We start from the raw sequence: 19,628 nt of genomic DNA, 5'->3' as shown, positions 1-19,628 counted from the left end.
TTGATGAGATGTTTAAACTGGTGGATAGGAACGAGTGATCTATAATCGTCAGAAGAAAATGAAATTGTTTGAGAATATTTGGTACAGGTTTTTAGATCTATGCTAACTCTGTGTTTTTGGCTTGGGGCGGGGGGGAGGGGTTTAACTCTCGGTTTTGTTGTAAATGTTATAAGTATGTGAATAAAAAGATTAATTCATAATCTTCGCCATCACATGTTTCGGTTATAGCTTGTATGAATTCGCACTTTACAAGTTTGTGAGTGTATCCTTGGACATTCTTTATATATCGTGAAATGCAATAGATTGGTGTATCTACGCGTGAAAAGACTGCAGAAAGCGCTCTAGCATTAATTTAACTTTCTAGTTTTTGCAATCTTATTCCTTAATAGGTGCTCAGCTTGTGTTAACGTTGAGTGTATGTTTTTTTTTGGCATACGCTTTCAGTTAATTCGTAGACTGTTCTCTTTTTTGTCGTTCGGTGTCCACACGCAATCATTTCAGAATACACAACTACCTCTCGCTGACAGAATGTTCCAGAACATACACATTTTTGTCGCCACCTACTGAACCACTGAGCAAAAACTCTTTTTCCGCTTGAGCAATCTGCAGAGCGCATACATGGCCTCCAGACTCCCATATGGTGACCAGATTTGATAAATATTTTAGCTTAGCCAAACCACATATGCAGGTTTTAGCATTATCAGGACACCAGAATAAAAAGACCACCTTGAACAGCATTGCAGTGCAATCGTGGCGTAGGATGCTAGAGTCAGTTATTTAAATAACCTTCTCAGCTTCCATAATGTAAACAGCGTACTTCCTCCATCACACATTCTGCTTGACCCGTATGGTACTACCGGGCCCGTAAATTCAAGGCTAAAATGCATGGCTATTGTAAAATGAATTCTGGCACTCTGACGCACTTGCATATTATCTGCTCAGTCGAGCAGAGAACTGGCCCTCTGTGCACACAACGCCTCCGGAGTTCATAGCTCCTTTTTTCCCTTATGCACCTCAGAACACATTGGAATTTTCATGGGTAGGTAACGAGCTACTTGCGAATTGCTCCAAAATGTAAAAGGACAACATATCGCCCAGATCATGACACAGAATACACCAAGAATCATCAATGTTTGATTATTTATTGGCAGAAGTCATACCCCATCTTTCTTTCATCTTTACCAAGCGCAGTATTTTTAGCTTCAAATTTTCTTTCCAGAACGTTTCTCAAATGTAGTTCTAAGTCCTTTGAGGGCAGGTGTTTGCTCGTCCAGATGGTTTGTACTACAACTCCCATCAGCCCTAGCCAGCATAGTCAATGGTGAGGGATCATGGGGGAGACAGCGGAGGCCACTTTTCCCACAACTCCTTCCTGCATGCCTCTTTCTCGCTGACCTCTTTCCTATATGCTGCTCTAGGTTCCCCGTGCCCTTCTATGTGAGGGAGAGCACCACAGCCCCCCCTTCTCTCACCCATCCAAATGTCCAAATATGCGAGTTGGGAAACCCTGCAAACCCCATGCTCACCACCTGCTCACCTATTTCTCCTGTGCTCTTGGGAGGATAGCTCAGGGCAACGTGCTTGCAATGGAAGCAAGCCGACATGGAGCAACACAGGTTCGATCCCCGGGTCTGCACTTAGAAACCTCTGGGTATTAAGCACGTTATAAATAACCTATCATATCATATCATATGACATTGCCCTCTCTGCCTCTCACTTTTAAGGCTTCACCCACTTACTCTTCAAGCCGTGCACAACATGGCACACTAACATGAGGCGCGTAGTAAGGAGGGTCCTGAGAGAAAGAGGCTGTTGAAGCGAAATGGGGTCACCCTCCAATTTAACTTGTCGACTCTCTTTTTCAATTATTCGTATTTTTGCAGAATGTTTTTAGGGACACCAGACAATGCAAACCAGTACTGAGCAATTCTTGGACTACATCACATAGAGCCGGAAAGGAAGCACTGTAAGAGGAGCTGTGCCTTTCTTAATAGAACTAATACTCCCCTCAGTGTGCCTTGCCGTCTCCCTTTCTGCTGTTAAGGTGCGAGGCGTTGGAAGCCGGGTTCTATTTTAATGCACTTTCAGGAATATTTCTGTATTGAGTTTCTAAATCTTGGCTCTGAGATTGCAATATCCCAGTGCATGAATGCAACCCTTTGTTACTCGTTACTTGCCACAGAAAGCAGCCCAAATCAGGATGGGAACAGTATACATCATAAACTTGTAGTTAACTATTTCTCTTAAATTGGCACCTGTTTGAAATACAGCCAGCATATTCTGGCAGTCCTTTCAGTCCAACTCACTATATGGGCGAGTGATCGTTAAAGGCCATTGTCAATCACTTGCGATCAATCAAAGGTCACAGAGTACAGAGGCCTGCTCCAGAAAAAAAGCTACTTTGGACATGACCCTTGAATTACAAAATGGCTTCCATGTAGTGGTTGAGTGGGTGTCTGGTGTATTCATATTATTGTTCATGGGAAATTACAAGACAGATTGGACATGTGTACACACGAAATGAGGATCCAGTTAGTAAACAGTCCTTAACCACAAGAGACATTACAAAATAAACCTCAGGTATACCCATACAAATAAGGAATAATTCCTTGTTACAAGCAAGGGATATAATTTGCACCATAGAGACTAACCTAAATACAACGCTGTGAAAATTGGCAGTTATTACATTGAACAATAATAATTTGTGAAGGCTTCTTTATTTCAATACAGACACAAGGACGACTGCCTATCTACAGATGATAAAAGTATACATATTAGATTTCAGTTTGCATCATACACTGCATCCAAAATCATTGGTTAGTATAAATATTCCATATACAAATATCAATTACTCTGAAGAAGGTCCAGTAATCAATGTCAGGGACTGAAACATGTTGGGCAAATCTAATGTTATAGATAGAAGCTTTCAGTAAGCTTAGACACAAGCAATTGTATGTCCTGCACTTTTTAGGAGAAATGTGGATGTTATTATATCTTATACATATATATGTATAATATGTGTGTTGTAGTTAGACACAACATGGGTGCAATTTAAGTACGGATGCATTCTGTATAATATTGATGCTTTTGAGAAACTCAGTATTATCCTCTTTTTCAAAACATGTTTGGTGAGTGAATTTAACAGGAAAAAGAAAAGTAGTGAAACAAATCATAAATCTAAGTACCGAGAGTAGTCAAGTCTTTGCTCACATCAGCTGTTGATGAAAGGATAAGTAATGCATGGAGGAGACTGATTGTTGCAATAGTGATGTCTGACTTGGCAGTCCCACCACCATGCAGTACCAATCACAGAGGTTGGAGCAGGAGCTCCCTCTACCCCAGTTGCTGGAGCAGCTCCAGGCAGCCACAGTCTGTGGCCAGACAAAGGTAAGCCTGGAGGCTACACCTTTGTTTTTTAGGCACCCACCTGCCCTAAACATCACCCCAGAAATCGCTCATTTCTCCCCCTATTTGAAGCATTGCCTTAGCACTGCCCTTCATTCCACTGCAGACACCTGCGCCTGCCGGAAATGAAAACGAAGCAGATTTCTCCCAAAAACGAATTGGCTTAACACAAGGTTCTCGCCATTCAAAGATGGCCACCGCCGCTTCTCTCCTTTGTTTTCACTGATCTTCAAGACCAGAAGCCTTCCTGCCTATCTCTGATTGGTGGCCTGCAGCTACTTAGCCTATCAGGGCGCACCGGCAGGCGAGAGCCGGCCCCGAAGAAGGCCACCGAAAAAGGCAGAATCCTGATTGATCCTGATCATCCCTCGGCTCACAGAGGTTGGAGCAGGAGCTCCCTCTCACCCCAGCTGCTGGAGCAGCCCGAGGCAGCCACAGTCTGTGGCCAGACAAAGGTAAGCCTGGAGGCTACACCTTTGTTTTTTAGGCACCTGCCCTAAACATCACCCCAGAAATCGCTCATTTCACCCCCTATTTAAAGCATTGCCTTAGCACTGCCCTTCATTCCACTGCAGACACCTGGGCCTGCCGGAAATGAAAACGAAGCAGATTTCTCCCAAAAACGAATTGGCTTAACACGAGGTTTTCGCCATTCAAAGATGGCCGCCCCCGCTTCTCTCCTTTGTTTTCACTGATCTTCAAGACCAGAAGCCTGCCTGCCTGTCTCTGATTGGTGGCCTGCAGCTTCTTAGCCTATCAGGGCGCACCGGTAGGCGAGAGTCGGCCCTGAAGAAGGCCACCGAAAAAGGCAGAATCCTGACTGAGCCTGACCGAGCTCGGCCGTGCTTGTGTGCCCGCTCGCCCAGCTACTACTCTGCAAAAGGTGAGAGCCCCACCTGGTCGCTATCTACCCAGCTTCCCTCTTAACCTCCTTCATTTGAACCCCTCACGCCCACCTCAGCTTGCCTAGCACCACCCACGTGAGCTCCACTATGAACACCTGATCCTGCCATCCCCGACCGACGATTAGTCCTACCGTCCACGCTACCCATTGAGGACATGAATTTTCATTAGCGCACGGCGCCAACATCCAACTGCTCACGGGCCCCCCTCCAGCCATGCTACATGCACTTGCTGATCAATGACTATTGTATACGTATCATCTGTGCCTGCATAATTTGCTGACTTCCTGCTAGCACCGTACGTCCTTTCATAGATAATCCCTCTCTGTGCCCATTGCACTACCTGTGTTCTACCAGAGACCATATAGCTGATTGCTCTGCTCATATCACTGCAGCATTGTACCCTCGATTTACAGCCTGTACTCGCCTGTGCCGCCTTTGACCAATTGCCACACTGATCCCTTGTTTACACTTTACTTTAATACTGTAGCTCATAGCCCAGCTTTCAGCCTAATGTTGTCCCATGTGCACCAATGGTATTTAGCCTAGTTTGTGTCTTACCTAGGATGACCGCATTTAGCGTAATGGTGTCCCATGTGCACCAATGGTATTTAGCCTAGTTTGTGTCTTACCTAGGATGACCGCATTTAGCCTAATGTTGTCCCATGTGCATCAATGGTATTTAGCCTAGTTTGTGTCTCACCTAGGATGACCGCATTTAGCCTAATGTTGTCCCATGTGCACCAATGGTATTTAGCCTAGTTTGTGTCTTACCTAGGATCACCGCATTTAGCCTAATGTTGTCCCATGTGCTCTAACGATATTTAGCCTAGCTCGTGTCCCTCTTAGGAATATTGTTGTTAGCCTAATGTTTTTGCATGTATGACAATGTTATCTAGCCTAAACTGCGCCCCTCCTAGGTTTATTAATACTAGCCTACTAGTAGCTTACTATTGACTACTGTATCTAGCTTAATTGGTGTAGACAAAGTTAGCCTAGCCTAACCTCACCCCACCCCCATATCCTTAGCTATGATAAGTTGGATATTGTGCATCATGTTCCCCTACTGCCTTGTCCGAGCTGACACCCCGTGCACTGACAACCACTTTCTCACCCTCAGTAATGGGCTCACCAAACTAGCTTGCCCAAGACACCATCCCATTCCCTGTCCTCCCCCTTCCTCCCTACCACACCTCCCTTCCCATCCTCCTCCATTCTCACTCCCAGTCCCAAGGACCCCTACGCAACCAGTAAGGAACACCAGCCTATCCCAGCCTTCATTAGTGATCCACATGTACTCCCCAACCCCTCAAGTAATGGTAAAACACACCCTGTCCTAGGATATGAGAGAACATCCCATTTAAGAGCACGCATGAGATTACCACACCATAACCCAACCACCAGGACCCAGCCACCCGGATCACCCAAACCCACGGCCCACACAACAAATAATAAACACACCCAGCATACAGCAACCAAAACCACTCCACTAAGTTGCCCACTAACCAAAAATATTCCCACTAAGGATCCCAACCCTCCCATTAGTCTCAAAAACGCACTCATCAACGCCCGCTCCCTTGGAGCCCAGGCCATTGAAATTCATGACCTCATCATCGAACTTGACCTAGATCTGTTAGTAATCACAGAAACCTGGCTACACCAAGCTTCAGGTCCTCTGCTAGCGTTGGCCATCTCACCAGATTACACCATTCTCAGATCTGATAGAACCACCACTCCAGGAGGCGGTGTTGCCATCATTACAAAAAACACAATCAAATTAAGATCAAGTTCCATTGAAACAATCGCAGGGTACAAACTACTGCTCGCCAAACTCACTTTGAATGAAAACACCACAATCAACATAGTGGTCATCTATAGATCCCCTAGCACAAACAGCCACCCAGAAACAGACATCCAACTAATACTGGCGCCCTTCCTTAAACCCAAAACGAAATGTATCATCATTGGTGACTTGAATCTCGGTTTTAATGATAACCAAGATACCAAAGCAACCGCCCTTCTCCTGGCACTAAATGACATCAATTTCTGCTAACACGTCAATGTCCCCACCCATACCAAGGGCAGAACCCTTGATTGGATCCTCACCCTCAACACCAACATCACTATAGGCCCGATTACCCCACTTAGTTGGACAGACCACTACTGCATAGAATTTACTATCACTAGTGACAACCCCTGTACACCCAAGAACATAACTATGGACACCATTGAAAGTAGAAACCCCAAAAGCTCACAGCTGAGAACTTTGACCCCACCCTGAACAAATTGCTAGATACCCACTCAATCTTCAGCAATGACCCTACTACTATCGCTGAGTACTACCACAAATGCCTTTCCACAGCGATTGACACGATAGCACCTGTCACCTCCAAACTAAGACGCCTCAATAAAAAATCCAACTTCTGGTTCAACGAGGAACTAATCGCCCTTAGAAGGAAGAAAGCTCTCTCGAGCATGCCCATAATAAACATCCCTCCCCGGACTCAGCCAAATCATTCAAAGACGCAAATACCCTCTACAAAACAGCTATCATCACCCATAAAGCAAACGGCTACAATGCTCGCATTAGCAATGCAGCATCAGACTCCAAAGAGCTCTTCTCTATCCTTAGAGAACTTGAAAATCCACTTCCAACCGACACACCCACAAACGCAAGCAAAGAATGGTGTACCACCATACAAGATGCTCCTGCCTCCAAAATCACTATGCTGCAAAATAAAATCAATTCCAAAAAACTACTCCTAGCAACCAAAAACTCCCCCACCCCTAATCCCTGTACCCCTTCCAGTGACAACTCCAACCCCCCCTTCAAATTCACACCAGTCACCCACAGTCGCGTATTGGACACACTCTCCAAACTAAAAGCATCCAACTGCAAAGGAGACACTGTCCCAGCCAAATTAGTCAAAGCCTGCGCACCCACTCTGACCCCCCTCATCTCTAAATTTGTCAATGCCTCATTCAACTCCAATACAGTTCCGACCTGCATTAAAGAAGCCTGGGTTACCCCGCTTCTAATAAACCCAAATCTAGACCCCACCATTCCAACTAATTATCGCCCCATAACCACGGTCCCTTTTTTACTCAAAATCATCGACAAACTAGCCTACAACCAAATTCAAACCCACTTAGAATCTAACCAGCTCCTTGGTACCAGACAATCAGGTTTCAGGCCCAACCACAGCACTGAAACAGCTCTCCTGGACCTCAAAATCCAGATGGATGCCATCAGAGATTCAGGGAAACTCTGCATTCTCCTGCTGTTGGACCACTCAGCCGCGTTTGACCTGGTGGACCACGACAAACTTTGCAACTCACTTGCCCGCGAGTTTAATTTCTCTAAGGCAGCCACTGCTTGGGTGAAATCCTTCTTAACCGACCGCACCTCCAGAGTGTCCATAAGCAAAGAAGCAGCCAACCCCATCCCAGTCCCCATAGGAGTGCCCCAAGACTCTTGCCTCTCTCCCACGCTGTATAACGCATATACCAAGCTCCTGTTCTCAGCACTTGACGACATGGGTGTCATATACAAACATTTTGCGGATGACACCCAGATCCTTATACCTCTTACAGGCAACTATGACCAGGACACACTAACAATCAATAACATTTACGTCATCATACAAAACTGGATGGCACTAAACAGCCTATGTCTTAACGATGAGAAGACAGAAGTCCTCATCGTAGGATCTCCAGCCAAAATAGCAACCCTTCAGCCAGAATACTCTACCATCAATATCGACGGTACCAATATTCCAGTGTCGAAGCAAGTAAAAACACTGGGCGTGTACATCGATGCCAGCCTGACCATGACCAAACAGATCAATCTACTTGCCTCCTCCACGGCCTACACCTCTAAATTAATTGCGCTCAGCCGACAATATCTGACCCCAGTAAATTGCCTCACCCTAGCTAGAGCACTGGTCCTATCGAAATTGGACTACTGTAATGTATTACTACTGGGCACCTCCAACACCAATCTAGCCAAAATGCAACTCTTGCAAAATAAAGTCCTGAGGGCAGCTCTAGGCAAAAAAAAATCAAACCATATATCCAAGACTAGGAAAGATGCCCACTGGCTCCCCATCAAAGCCCGATTTATCTTTAAAACATTATGCATCACCCACAAATGCCTTACCAAAAAAGGACCTATCTACCTCAACAATACCCTGCATCCTAAAACTGACATGAGATTACTTAGATCCAATGACAAATTCCTCCTGGACCCCCCCCCTGATTCAAAACCACAAGAGCAGGGGGCAGCAGCTTCACCACTTTAGCCCCCAAACACTGGAACACACTACCCGTTAATATCAAAAAAGCATCCTCCTTCACGGTCTTTAAGAAACAGTTGAAAACCTGGTTATTCAACCAATACTAGCACCCAAAGATAGGATCCCATCCATCGTATACTGTTGTGAATATTTAGTCCATGTATATTGTTATTATTATTTTGTAATTTATATCATGTAATGCAACGAATGTAATGTTGAATTTTACTAATCTCTAAGCTGTCTTATAACCACGTCGTGACACCCGAGGGTCTGGGCGTGTAACAAATAAAATAAATAAATAAAATAAATCCTGTGGTGCTCCATATATAGGTTGACTTTTGCTTAAATTAGATACCTGTCCCCTCCACCTGCCATTCCAGGCAAGCATATGGAATTAGGAACACAAAGGTTCTCCCATGAAATTCTATCACATCACATGGACTGATCTAGGATAAAATCAAATAAAATCTCAACCAATCAAAGAGTAAATAAATCAACACAAGATGAACGAATGCTGCCTGCGAGTGTTTTTGTGGAGTGCGGCACTATTGCCCAGAGCTCTCAGCAGCCCTGCAATGGAGTTTCCCACCACCGCATGCCTGCTTTTGTTATAGAGGCCTGCTATTGCTTGTCTTTTAGGACTTACTTTATGCAATGTGTACCTTCATGGTGACTTTACATGCTCAGGTACCCGCCACGTTACTGAGCCAAATTAACTGCAAGCACTGCGGCGGCACCTGCAAGCCCAATGGACATTATTTCAGTGAACTGGGGCCATTGTTTATGTTGTGACTACATATTGTTTGTTTGTGCTGTTAAGCAAAGGGCCCCACATGGCAAATTCTTCTACCAGCATTAATGCATAACTGAGATATCGGACTAGTTTGTATCTTTACAACAAACAACATGCATGTGCAAAGCCAACAGTTTTCACTTTTGTGTAGGCACGAGATCGGCATTTGACAGGCACTGCCATAAGGGCACTACCTGGGTATAGATAACAAAAGCCTGATAACAGTCTGATTACTTGGGCACTTGAAACAGTGTCTGGAAATGCCTCTCTAATACCTTTGCACAAGCCAAAACTGTTGGCTTTGTCAATGTGTTTTTTAACAGGACCTCAATGCAAGGAAGAGATATAAATCAAGTGGCTGAAGACACCTTGGGAAAAGACAATGGGCCTCATTACGACTGTGGTGGCCATGGTATGAACGATACCGGTAAGGGACCGGCACCATTCATACTGGGCCGCCACATACGAGTTCTGCAGCGGGTCCCGCTGTCTACACCTGGCCAGACCAGACGTGCAGAGCGGCACCTGCTAGCAGAATGGGCCCGTCATTAACGGGTCCCTTGTTAGCATCCTCCCCATTCCCATTGAGCCCTATGCGGGCTCAATGGGAATGGGGACGTACTGGGTCCGGGTCCCGCGAATGGGAATTACTGGGCCTGCAAAGGCCGGAAGGGCCCAGTAATTCCCATTTTTGGGACCCGGAACAGAGTTTGGGGGTAGCCATGCCGTTAAAAAAGGCATGGCTACCTCCAAACTCGTAATGAGGCCCAATGTTACTACACCAGTTGCACACTTACAGCTGCAATTACTCAAACAACTCTCAACAGACGGATTAGAAATAACAGTGGTAGGCAAAGGTTTGATGTTATTGGTTGATATTTAGCTGAAAGAGATCCCAGGGGATGTGTTTTGTGCGGCGGGGGATCAAGGTGGGCGGGGTAGGTTGTGGGCAGGAATGATCATAGAGGTTAGCATAGCCATGGGCAGTCAATGGATGGGTAAATAAAGAAATAATACGCACAAACTGTGTGTCTCTCTTCACATGTCATCTCTCCCCAGCTGTACTTCCATGCAATAGTTTTGGCGTACAATAGGAATAGCCCCAACTAATTAACACAACACCCTGGTGTAGGAGCAAGCAAAAGAGTGTATGTGTCTGTGTGGTAGGGTGTATGTGTCTGTGTGGTAGGGTGTGTGTGCCTGTGTGGTAGAGAGAGAGGGAAGCCTCTGCATTGTACTTTATGGTTTTTAATTCAATCCCTTATGTTTGCGCATATTTATTTTAATCTGTATTGGCTCCCTCTGTAAAAATAAACAGAGGAGTCTCTCTGTTAATCCCCTCTAGCCCCTTAACAGAGAGCAAATTGCAAATGTCAGTTTCACAAAGCTCGAGTTCTGCCTTGCTCTTCCTGGATTTCCCCTGTGAACCATCACAATGAAATATTGCTGAAGCATTCTGCGGAAAGGAAAACATCGAGGCATTCCATAGCGTTTAATGTCGAAGGCTGATATTGAAGCTTCGGCAGAGCTCTTACTCTCGCACCATAAACCCCGCGTGCCACAGGAATGCTTGCAATAGTACCAATACCCAGATGGAAATGTCATTTTCCATTCCCAGAGACTGCCAATACAAAATTGATGATTAAAATGTAATTTCATTTCCAAAAGCGTGCATATGGGGACATCAGCAGACAAAATACCAGAAAGACTAAAGCTTAGAAGTTGGCCAATGTCCAATGCTTACTATACGGCACACTCTATAGCGCTTTTACATTTTGAAAGTTTAGTTTTCAGAACTAAAATAATTGCCTTAATATAAGTGCAGAAGAATTGTTGAAAATGTTAAAAACAAGAGTGAGGCACACTTCTGAGTGGGAACTATGAACACTAACACCTGTGATCATAGTTAGGCTCGGTTGTCCTCTGATTGTATTCAGAGTGATCAGAAGAAAAAGAGGCTGAACTTTGATCTCCACAGGAATGAGACAAAGTCAGATGGTTTGGAGCAAATTCAGTAGCACTGTGTGTTAAAGTCCGATGTCTGTCCATACCCCAAGGCATGGAGGTTCTCTGCACTCTATGAAATACAGCCTACCTCGGTGTACGTGCAAAAGCTGTGTGTTATCAGGGTGGTACATAGGAGTCGCAGAGCCCCCACTCCTAGCCAAAGCCCCCTCTCTTAATCTGATGACCTAGACCCTGGAGAGCTAGCGCACGGTCAGACACTTTTCGTCTTTAGGCAAAGACCTATTGCCCATTTTTATAGGCATTCAGAGAATGGCAGGCCTGACGTCAATGAGATGACTGTAATGGCAGATCCTGCAAGAGTAGGCAGAGCCAGGCTCCAGGATGATTCTCTTCCGGGCATCCAAAAGCCCTGGAAGGCCATTGCATGCATTAACACTTCAGAATTGCTTGACTAGGACTGCTCTTGCAGAAAACGGGCACGTAGTACATTGCATCCCTACCAGTTCTTGTTCTACACTAGATCAACAGTGCAAGTTGTATAAATGACAAGTAATACAGAACAACGCCCTCTGGGCTGCGCTCAGCATGGGCAAATTCGACCACATCTCAGAAGCCAGGAAATCTGCCCACTGGCTCCCGGTTAAGGACCGAATCACGTTCAAGATCCTGTCCATCGCCCACCGATGCTTGTTGAATGTTCTGCTCCAGTATCAAACCATGAAACTCTTACAAAGTTCAGGTTTGGGCTCATCCTGCACCTGTTTCAATGTCAAGTAGAACACTCTTGCATTTGTCTTTGGGTTGTGAGGTTTTGGGGTTTCCAGCTCTCCTTCTGGTGAGTTTACGGTGAAGGCCCTTTGGGGTCAACACACCAAACCCTTGGTACAGTTCTATGCTCAATTCCAGCAGATTGGGGTAGAGGTGGATCTCCCTCACCAGTGGTCGACTCTCCCGAGATGTAAGTGGGAGTTTTATATGAATTGTATGAATGACAATTGACCTCCTGCACAATTGACCGAATTTAACCCCCCGCAGCCCCTCATCCAATCCAACCCACACCCCAACCCCCCACCCAATCCCCTTATATTATTATTACCCCAACCCAACTCATTATGCATTTAAAAATGACCATACGGTCAATTGTGCAGAAGGTCAATTCAGACCCCTGTTATTCAAACAATTGTAAACAAACAATCCGGGTAACATCGTATGTGAGGTGTTTGCTGTCCCCTGGCCACCCTCCCTCTTCTAGGGCCCTGGTCCCTTGGACACTCCGCTCCTGGCGACTCCTGGCGCGCCTATCTTGGTGAGCTTGAGTCATCACATAACTCCTCCCTGGAACAGTCTCATCTGCCAGACCTCCCTGGCCTCCTACGCCAGTAGACTTGCCTGCTCTTCTCCCACCTCCTTGGGTCTTGTAAATCTATCGCCCCACCTAACTTTCCTCAGAACTCCTCCCCAGGTGGTAGTGGGTCCCTCCTCCTCCTCCTCCTCCAACCAACAAAGCTTCCCCCTGAATCCCTTGAAGGACTTTCAGTTCAGATGGCACCTGTTCTCCTTCAATGTAGCTTCCTCCTTTCAGTCCTGTTCAATGCTCTCCCTCTCACAACCACAATGACTCCCTCCAGATGATACCACTCTTCCAACAATGTAACCTCCTCCTCCTCCAAACCTCCAACACTCTCCTTCAAGTTCTCTTCACAACAAACCTCTATGCCAGCAATCTACTTCAAACACTTAACTTCAGCTTCTTCTTGAAACCCCACACTCTGTGCAAGCTGGCTTTTATACTCGGGTTTTCCTCCCATTGGGCGATGCCGGGGGACATGGCTTAATCCTGTGGGGGGTAGGCTGGCCTGGTCTGTGATTGCGGCATGTGTGTGGGTCATGTGGGCTGAAAGGGGGTTGTCCTGAGCATACATTAGGGCCTGCTGCCATCTTGGATTCTATGCCTGCCCTGGACATGTGTAAGTCCTATCTATTTCCCTTTGTAGCTCTCCTGTCATTTCTTGCTTGGAACTGTGTCTCTCTATTTTCCCAGCATATAAATCAGAAGTTGGAAAGCTCTGTGGTAAGAAAGATACACTGTCCATTATTAATGTAGCTCTTCCTGCACAGGAAAACTACACGTCTATAATCCCTTTGATTGTAGCAGGTGTTGTTTTGTCCCTCACACATATAACAACACGTGTGTTGCCTGCATTTCCTTCTGTGTGAAGTGCAACGTTGTGTCCATGTGACTGCTGTGATCTGTGAGTTTGATGCATGCTTAGTTTCCTTTAGCAACAGATGCATTTCCTCTCATGACTGTGAATTCAGAATGTTGTAACTTTGTTTCCTTAAAGGGAAATGACATGAATTCCTACACTGGGTGTTTGGGTTTGACTAGTGAGCTTGCATGGCTCTCTGGGAGCATCAGCACTATGATAAAGGGTGCCCTTAAGTTGTGCATCTCTGTCCTCACATCATTGTTGTTATTCGGATATGTGGCTATGTGAGCACGCATGTGACTGGCCCCTGCCTTAGTGCCGTAAGCCAGTTAAGGTGACCTGGGCATCCTCGATATGTGCTTCCTCTAAGTCCAGAATCCACCAGGTCGGGCAGCCCTGAACATTCACTAGAACATTCTCATCATATTCTCTAAGGACCCCTGGATGGAGTGGCGTGGTCAGGTGCCGCTGTTGTCTGGGAGAATGGTGCATTGAGTGTGTGCATTGCTTCATGAGATTTGCTATTGATGCTCTTTTAGGTTTAATCCATATGTACATTTACAGTTTTCTTTAGTAGCTACATTAATACGACAGAAGCAGAAATTGGCTTTCTATTGAGATATCCAATAAGGTCAGTCAACTGGGTGTATTGTTAGCGCCTTATAAACACATCCATAATGGCAATGATGGGTATTGTTTCATGTGTGCATTTATCCTATGTACTCTGGAATGCACTATGGAGCAGTTCTCCCTTGGCAGTAACGTTCAGTAAAACTGATTGGCTTTAGAAAACGAGAGTAGCTGTTACATTTGGAATTGCATTATGATTTTAAGTTTATGTTGCTGGGAAAATGGGATTATAATTAAAATCACCTATGTAAGCAAAAGATCATTCTTATAGGTCACGATTCTAGCTGAATACAATATGGACAAAGAATATATATTGCTTTTTCTAAAATGAAGGCGCCATCTAATTTCAGCAGGTGTTCTTTTCAATTCAGATTTATAAAAACGTATGGGCCCAATTCATACAATAAAAAAATACATCCATTCATAACATATGTTGCATATGTGCCAATTCACAAAACGAAAACTGCAAGTTTGTTGCTGGAAGTCAGACCCTGCCACAAAAAGTGGGGCCATTTTTGTAGCGGTCCACCTCATTAATAGTGCCCTCAATTGTGTTCTGGAGGTTTTGAGGTGTTTATCCAGTCGTGGTGTGGCTGGTTCGCCAGCTTGTGTTCTGATCTTTTCTCCTTTGCCCATCTCCATCCAGTGTTCCGTTGAGTGTGGCAGTGGGACTCAACAGCGAGAAGTCATTTGCATCCGGAAAACTGCTGACAGCTTCACAGTGGCAAACCCATTCGAATGCTCCTACCTGGAAAGGCCGGCCGGGCAGCAACCCTGCTACCTCAAGCCTTGCGGTGCCAAGTGGTTCCATACAGAATGGAGTACAGTAAGTCCTTCTCATTGTCGCTCTGGGGTTGTTTTTTGGTCCCCTCAGGAGTGCATTTGCTGCTTTTGCTCCCTCGAACAAGCTGAGAACTACAGGTTATTTAAAGGCCCACCTGTGTTTGGTGATCAAAGGTGGCTGTGCTTTGTTGAACAAGTAAAATTAGCCCAGTGATGCTTTGGGTGAAAATAATAGTTGGTCCTCTTTGCAGGGCTAAGATCAGTCCACAGACAAACTATATAGAATGGGGAAGTCTAGACACCACCATGCACCTGAACAGTCATTGAAGGTCTTGTCCAGATGTGATTTAGCCGAGGCACCATAACACTGAAGAAGAGTAAGCAGAGAGTGAGGCTCTTTTAGCAGCCCCACCCACCGCGTTGCTTCCACACCCTGATCATTTACGGGAAGAAGGTTTAACGCATTCCCTCCAGCCTTTGCATATCTCTCTTCCCTCCTTATCTCTCCTTCTCCATGTTCACTCTTACCACACTGGCAAGCCAAAACCTTTGCACGAAGCCGACTATCGGTGTAAAGCAGCACCTGTTTGGGGCAGATATGTAAAGAACCGATGATTGCCAGAAAAACACTGTGAAAGAGCACCATACATATCCAAAGGTGGTGATCCACTTTCTGGCCAGGCTGGAAGGTGCCAGTGTAAGGCATCGGGAATGTGCCTGCCATCCTGTGCTTTGATTTAGGAAGAAGCCAGCCATATGGGAATTGGGCATTCAACTCTCTGGATCTTGCCAACACTTGGTCTTTCCTTGTAAATATTCCCTGATCAGAAAATAGATGTACCACCATGGCTGATGCAAGGAGATGAAATTTGCTATAAATCGGGCTGAAGTGCACCTACTGACCTAGTTAGTGCATCCGCCACCTACTGACCTAGTTAGTGCTTCCGCCTCCTACTGACCTAGTTAGTGCATCCGCCACCTACTGACCTAGTTAGTGCTTCCGCCTCCTACTGACCTAGTTAGTGCTTCCGCCTCCTACTGACCTAGTTAGTGCATCCGCCACCTACTGACCTAGTTAGTGCATCCGCCACCTACTGACCTAGTTAGTGCTTCCACCTCCTACTGACCTAGTTAGTGCTTCCGCCTCCTACTGATCTAGTTAGTGCATCCGCCACCTACTGACCTAGTTAGTGCATCCGCCACCTACTGACCTAGTTAGTGCTTCCGCCTCCTACTGACATAGTTAGTGCTTCCGCCTCCTACTGACCTAGTTAGTGCATCCGCCACCTACTGACCTAGTTAGTGCTTCCGCCTCCTACTGACCTAGTTAGTGCATCCGCCACCTACTGACCTAGTTAGTTCTTCCGCCTCCTACTGACCTAGTTAGTGCATCCACCACCTACTGACCTAGTTAGTGCATCCGCCACCTACTGACCTGGTTAGTGCTTCCGCCTCCTACTGACCTAGTTAGTGCATCCGCCACCTACTGACCTAGTTAGTGCTTCCGCCTCCTACTGACCTAGTTAGTGCATCCGCCACCTACTGACCTAGTTAGTGCATCCGCCTCCTACTGACCTAGTTAGTGCTTCCGCCACCTACTGACCTAGTTAGTGCTTCCGCCTCCTACTGACCTAGTTAGTGCATCCGCCACCTACTGACCTAGTTAGTGCATCTGCCACCTACTGACCTAGTTAGTGCATCCGCTACCTACTGACCTAGTTAGTGCTTCCGCCACCTACTGACCTAGTTAGTGCATCCGCCACCTACTGACCTAGTTAGTGCTTCCGCCACCTATTGACCTAGTTAGTGCATCCGCCACCTACTGACCTAGTTAGTGCTTCCGCCTCCTACTGACCTAGTTAGTGCATCCGCCTCCTACTGACCTAGTTAGTGCTTCCGCCACCTACTGACCTAGTTAGTGCTTCCGCCTCCTACTGACCTAGTTAGTGCATCTGCCACCTACTGACCTAGTTAGTGCATCCGCCACCTACTGACCTAATTAGTGCATCCGCCACCTACTGACCTAGTTAGTGCTTCCGCCACATACTGACCTAGTTAGTGCATCCGCCACCTACTGACCTAGTTAGTGCTTCCGCCACCTACTGACTTAGTTAGTGCATCCGCCACCTACTGACCTAGTTAGTGCTTCCGCCTCCTACTGACCTAGTTAGTGCATCCGCCACCTACTGACCTAGTTAGTGCATCCGCCACCTACTGACCTAGTTAGTGCTTCCGCCTCCTACTGACCTAGTTAGTGCATCCGCCACCTACTGACCTAGTTAGTGCTTCCGCCTCCTACTGACCTAGTTAGTGCATCCGCCACCTACTGACCTAGTTACAATAGAACTAGTGATGCTTTGTTTTCATAATTGGAAGGGCTGATTGATAAATGGAGGAATAGATATGACCTTCTTTTTTTAATATAAGACGTCCCCATAAATGTTCAAACTCATCGCAAGGCTGACTTAAGGACGTGGAAGCCTCCTCGGTCTGCAGGCGGCACATTCCAGCATCGCAGCCATCCTGAGGAATGACCGGTCACCGGGCCTCCTGCGTGTTTCACCTCCCCCTTTGATTTAATCTAGGGTTACTAAAATGTGGTGTGTAACTCGTTATCTAAACATCAAGTACAAAAATAAAGTGTCCGTCAGAACATGAAGCCCTGAGTAACATTCTTACAACTATCAACAAGTTATTTTTTGTAAACCCTAATTTAAAACATACGTCCTTGAGAGACAGAGGGGCCACGTGAGCCCAGAGGGAGGCATAATGAAAACATGGGCCATAGACTAATGCTTGCAGGCTCTAGGTTCAGCCAGAGGCAGATTACACAATGGCCCTCATTACGAGTCTGCCACCGGCGGGTTACCAGCATACTCGCCTTACAGTTTCCGCCACCTGATATCCCGGTAATACCAGGACATTACGAGCGGCAGAGCAACGGTAAGTTCCCAGTCCCTTAGGACTCCATGGGAATGCAAACACTGAAGCACAGTGAAAACTCTGCCGGTAGGGGTCAGCGCTACCGGCAGGTCAGGCCTGCCAGTAGTTCACAGCCCCTTCTGGCAGACTTGTAGTTTGCCAGTCTAGAAAAGGTGCTGGTAACAGTTGCTAGCTGCACTTTTTTCCGGGACGGCAAACTTGTAACGAGGGCCAATGGGTTTGTTGCTATACTGGCTCAAATTTGTTTTCTAGTGGTTTTGCCCAGATGACTTCTAAATGCCACTTGCTACTTTTACAAATGGGGCATTCAGCTTTTCCTGTAACACTCATTGTGATGCACAGAATGCTCCCACCTATCCTGAGCAAATGAGAGCATTCCCCAGGCCTTCTGCACTTTTAGTATTGTGCCTGCACGACTTTCTGCAAGAAGGCATTTGTCCAAAAACATTTTGTTATAAAAACATGTTCTGCTGTGTACTGTTGGTGACATGGCAACTGCTGGATTGCTTCCTGTGTTAATCTACAAAACGACTTGCAAATTATATGGATGCGTACCCATTTTGTTTAAAAAAATGTGTACTGTAAAATCCAATATTTGCAAACATTTCTCTGTGGCATACCCTGCCCTCCTGAGAGCCCCACTTGGGTTGTTTGGGTTTGTTTGCCTGTTCACATTTGTTGGAAATATATGAATGCCTCTCCAATGTACAAATTCACCAGGAGCCGCTGTTTGTTACATGGGAATAATGACATATATTGGTGCAACCGGGGTGGCCATGTTTAGTTAAACACATTTGGGCAATATATTTACATCCCAACAGTAAAAATAAATCACCAGCAGTCACTGATAGAAGGAAAGGAGACGACATGAGAGTGAGCCATTCTAATAGCCCCTGAGCAGCGACAACTCCATCCTGATACCATCATTTAATGTGTTTAACAAATAATTATTACAAAAGGTTGCAATCAAATTTAGCAAAGTACCCCAACAAACCCCCATAGTGTGTAACCTAGTAGTTTTCCTTATTTCTGGAATATACATTAATGGAAATGGTACATTTCTACTGTGAACCATATAACTATGGAGCAGTGTGTTTTGGATTAGATCACTGCTCCTTTCAGTGAACCCTACAGCTACTTTCCAACATGTCTAACAGTCTATTAAAAGATTTCCCCAAGCCCTAGTTAAGCAATTCCAGCAGAGTGGCAGCATAATGCTGCATTGTTCAACATTGCAGGCCCAGTTTAGTAAAAACTAAAAATAAGAGACATCCACTGAAGCAGAGAATGCACGATGAAAGCATCTAAGTGACTAAAACCTCAAGTGATTACTAACTCTCCCGCACTGTTGAAGGGTCCACTCCACGAGGCGCAATGTGCTCGTTCTTCGCTCGTTTTCACTAAGTAGGTGATGATTGTAAAGTGAAAGACATGTGTGGCTAGTAGGCTTCCAAAATAAGCCTAATTAGCTTTTGGACAATTCTTGGCCAAGTGACACAGTTGAGGGGCTGTTGATGCATTCAAAGTTCTCATTTGTCGTACATATAAAAGAGATTAGCAAGAAATGTTGAGGAAGCTGGGCTCAATTTTCAAAAGGGGCGCAGGGCCTTTTCTTCACTGCAAGTGCGCAATCGTGAAACACCTGAAGACAATGTGGTCAGTTCTTGCAGTGATTGTTGACTGTGGCCAAAAGCAAACA

The 19,628-nt window shown here is 45.8% G+C and overlaps 1 protein-coding gene across 2 annotated transcripts in view; it reads left to right on the top strand.

Annotated features, from left to right (window-relative positions):
* The window catches only part of THSD4 (thrombospondin type 1 domain containing 4), a 1,773,455-nt gene that overhangs the window by 1,715,737 nt on the left and 38,090 nt on the right, over positions 1 to 19,628 (top strand). For both annotated transcript variants that reach the window (XM_069624755.1, XM_069624756.1), the window contains one exon: positions 14,850 to 15,029. In XM_069624755.1, the coding sequence (XP_069480856.1) occupies positions 14,850 to 15,029 (180 nt within the window). The remainder of the gene's footprint in view (positions 1 to 14,849; positions 15,030 to 19,628) is intronic.

Source organism: Ambystoma mexicanum, chromosome 11 (genome assembly GCF_040938575.1).
Source record: "Ambystoma mexicanum isolate Mex_15411 chromosome 11, UKY_AmexF1_1, whole genome shotgun sequence".
NCBI classification, from domain to species: domain Eukaryota; kingdom Metazoa; phylum Chordata; class Amphibia; order Caudata; family Ambystomatidae; genus Ambystoma; species Ambystoma mexicanum.
This window is presented reverse-complemented; position numbering and strand designations above follow the sequence as displayed.